Raw genomic sequence first — 2129 nt, forward strand, 5'->3', positions numbered from 1 at the left:
AGGGGAGGGAGAGGGGAGGGGAGGGGAGGGGAGGGGAGGGGAGGGAAAGAAAGGTCTTATCAATTCTTGGACCCCTAGGACAGACTACTCCTCTAGCGCTTCTCATCTTTGGATCTTTGGTCCCCAGCTGGGCTGCAGGCCGGGGAGGGCACAGGCAAGGTACCTTGACCCAAGCCCAGATACGAAGACAAAAGGCAAGAGGGACCCAGAGGTCTGATGTGACCCAACCCAGCTGGAAGTGAAAAACCGATACAGTGGAGGTGGCGGGCAGACAGTCTGGAGGACAGACCCAGCAGGCGACACACCCTGTGCCCAGCTGAGGGCTCTTCAGGCCCTTCTGCAGCCCAGCAGGGGTGTCCAGAGGCGCTTCCTCAAGCCCAGAAGGTCAAAATGCAAGAGGGGAAAAAGAAAGCAAGATGTGGCCCTGCTGGGGGAGAGCCCCCAGGGTCAGTCCTGAGCTTTGGGTTCTGGTCCCAGGACTGCTCTCACCAACACTGTGACCTGGGGAAATCTCTGGCCTGTTTCTCCATCTGTAAAACAAAGGGTGGCCCTGCCCACGGACCCTTGCCCCGCAGAGCCCTTGCTTCTGTGGAGGGGAAGAGGGGTCACAAGAGGCAGCCTGGGCACCACGCACCTTCCTCACCCCCACCGCGTGGGCATTACCCTACCGGTCCTTTCCAGAGCTCCTGCATGACCTTCTGTGAGACAAGACAGCGTACAGCTAGACAAATGTTTGGAACCTGCTGGCCTCAGTGCTCATGGGTCCATGCTGGCAGGCCAGAGGCCATGTTGCCACCCGCCGGGGCCAGGGGGCCACTTACCACCAGCTGCACATGCTTGGCCAGGTGTGCCACATCCATGACAACTACTGCTACCTTGATGAAGCCCAGCGCCGATTTGACCACATCACGGGTACGGGAAGCCAGGAGCAGGCACACATTCTCCAGCAGCTGCTCTACTGTGTTGGTTCCCATGAGACCTGGGGTCACCAAAGGGCCACCGTCAGAGACACTCAAAACCCCATCCAGACGCAACACCCCTGGCCGGTCACATGCAGAGGAGCTAACATCTGTGGGACTTCTGTGTGCCCAGCACGATCCTAGTCACTCTCCCTAGAGTACAGCCATCCTGTGAGAAGGTAGTTTTTCTCCCCCACTTTAGAGATAAGAAACGGAAGTTCTAAAAGGTTCATAAACTTGCTCAAGGTCTGGCACGGTTGGTAAGAGGCGGAACCAGGACTGACACCTGGGCATGAGACTCGAGCTCCTCCGATCCACCCTGACAGTGGCATGCAGGTAGGCAGGGAAGATGACACGGGCAGTGGAGGAGACAAGAGGCAGCCAGGCTTGCTTTTGGTTCTTCTTCCCTCCCCCAAGGAAGGAAGGTGGTAGCTCTCCCATTCTGGTAGTGACCCTGTCCTGACCTTCTGGGCATCCTCCTACGCCAAGGGTTCCCCAGGCCTTCAAGGAAGCAGCATTCACCTTTAAACTCAAACAGGAGGTGGGTCAGGGCCAGGATGCTGCAACTGACCATGGTCACAGCGCCCACAAGGCCAGGGTACACCAGGACGAGGTAGCGTTGCAGGGCCTCTGGAAGGCGAGATAAGGATAATCACATCCGGGCAGAGCACTCTGCATGCTGCACGCTGGGCCCCTCAGGGAAGGGATTCTGGCCAGAGAGGAGCAGCCTGCCCAGGTCCGCAGCCAGTGGTTTGGAGGGGTGCCTCCCAGAGGCCCATGAGCCAAGCACCCATCCCGGCCCTGGGTCATCCACGCCTTACCTTCTTTGTTTGGGCCAAACCGGAGGAAAGCATGGCCCATCTCCACCAGCAGGGCAAAAGCATTCTTCCGAGCACCCACCGACACCTCCTTGGTACACAGGATTACCTGCCCAGACAACCCCTTGAGCATGCGCTCTGGAGCCGGCCACCATGGGCTTGGTTGGTGGCCCGAGGCAGAAAGGGGCAGGGGGGCACCCAAGCTCACAGGCGGAGAACTGAGGCCACCCCAACCCCAATACTGTTCTCCCCTGATCCTGACAGGTCTTCAGAAGCCAACTCCAAGGAATTCCTCAAAACACACACACCCCTCACCTCCGGGACAAGGGCAGCGATGAACTCCTCATGCTCA

At 58.8% G+C, this 2129-nt stretch overlaps 1 protein-coding gene across 1 annotated transcript; it reads right to left on the reverse strand.

Moving 5' to 3' along the window:
• Nucleotides 1-7: 7 nt before the first annotated feature.
• LOC121024321 (RRP12-like protein) lies at nucleotides 8-2123 on the reverse strand. The gene is made up of 4 exons (XM_040466568.1): nucleotides 2093-2123; nucleotides 1781-1886; nucleotides 1482-1589; nucleotides 8-979 (listed from the first exon to the last, which is right to left on the reverse strand). Exons 2-4 carry the CDS (start codon nucleotides 1818-1820, stop codon nucleotides 750-752), a joined length of 378 nt encoding a protein of 125 aa, XP_040322502.1. The 5' UTR covers nucleotides 1821-1886; nucleotides 2093-2123; the 3' UTR covers nucleotides 8-749.
• Between the last annotated feature and the right edge of the window lie 6 nt (nucleotides 2124-2129).

This window comes from Herpailurus yagouaroundi, unplaced genomic scaffold (genome assembly GCF_014898765.1).
Source record: "Herpailurus yagouaroundi ecotype Mexico unplaced genomic scaffold, PumYag 63337, whole genome shotgun sequence".
NCBI lineage: Eukaryota > Metazoa > Chordata > Mammalia > Carnivora > Felidae > Herpailurus > Herpailurus yagouaroundi.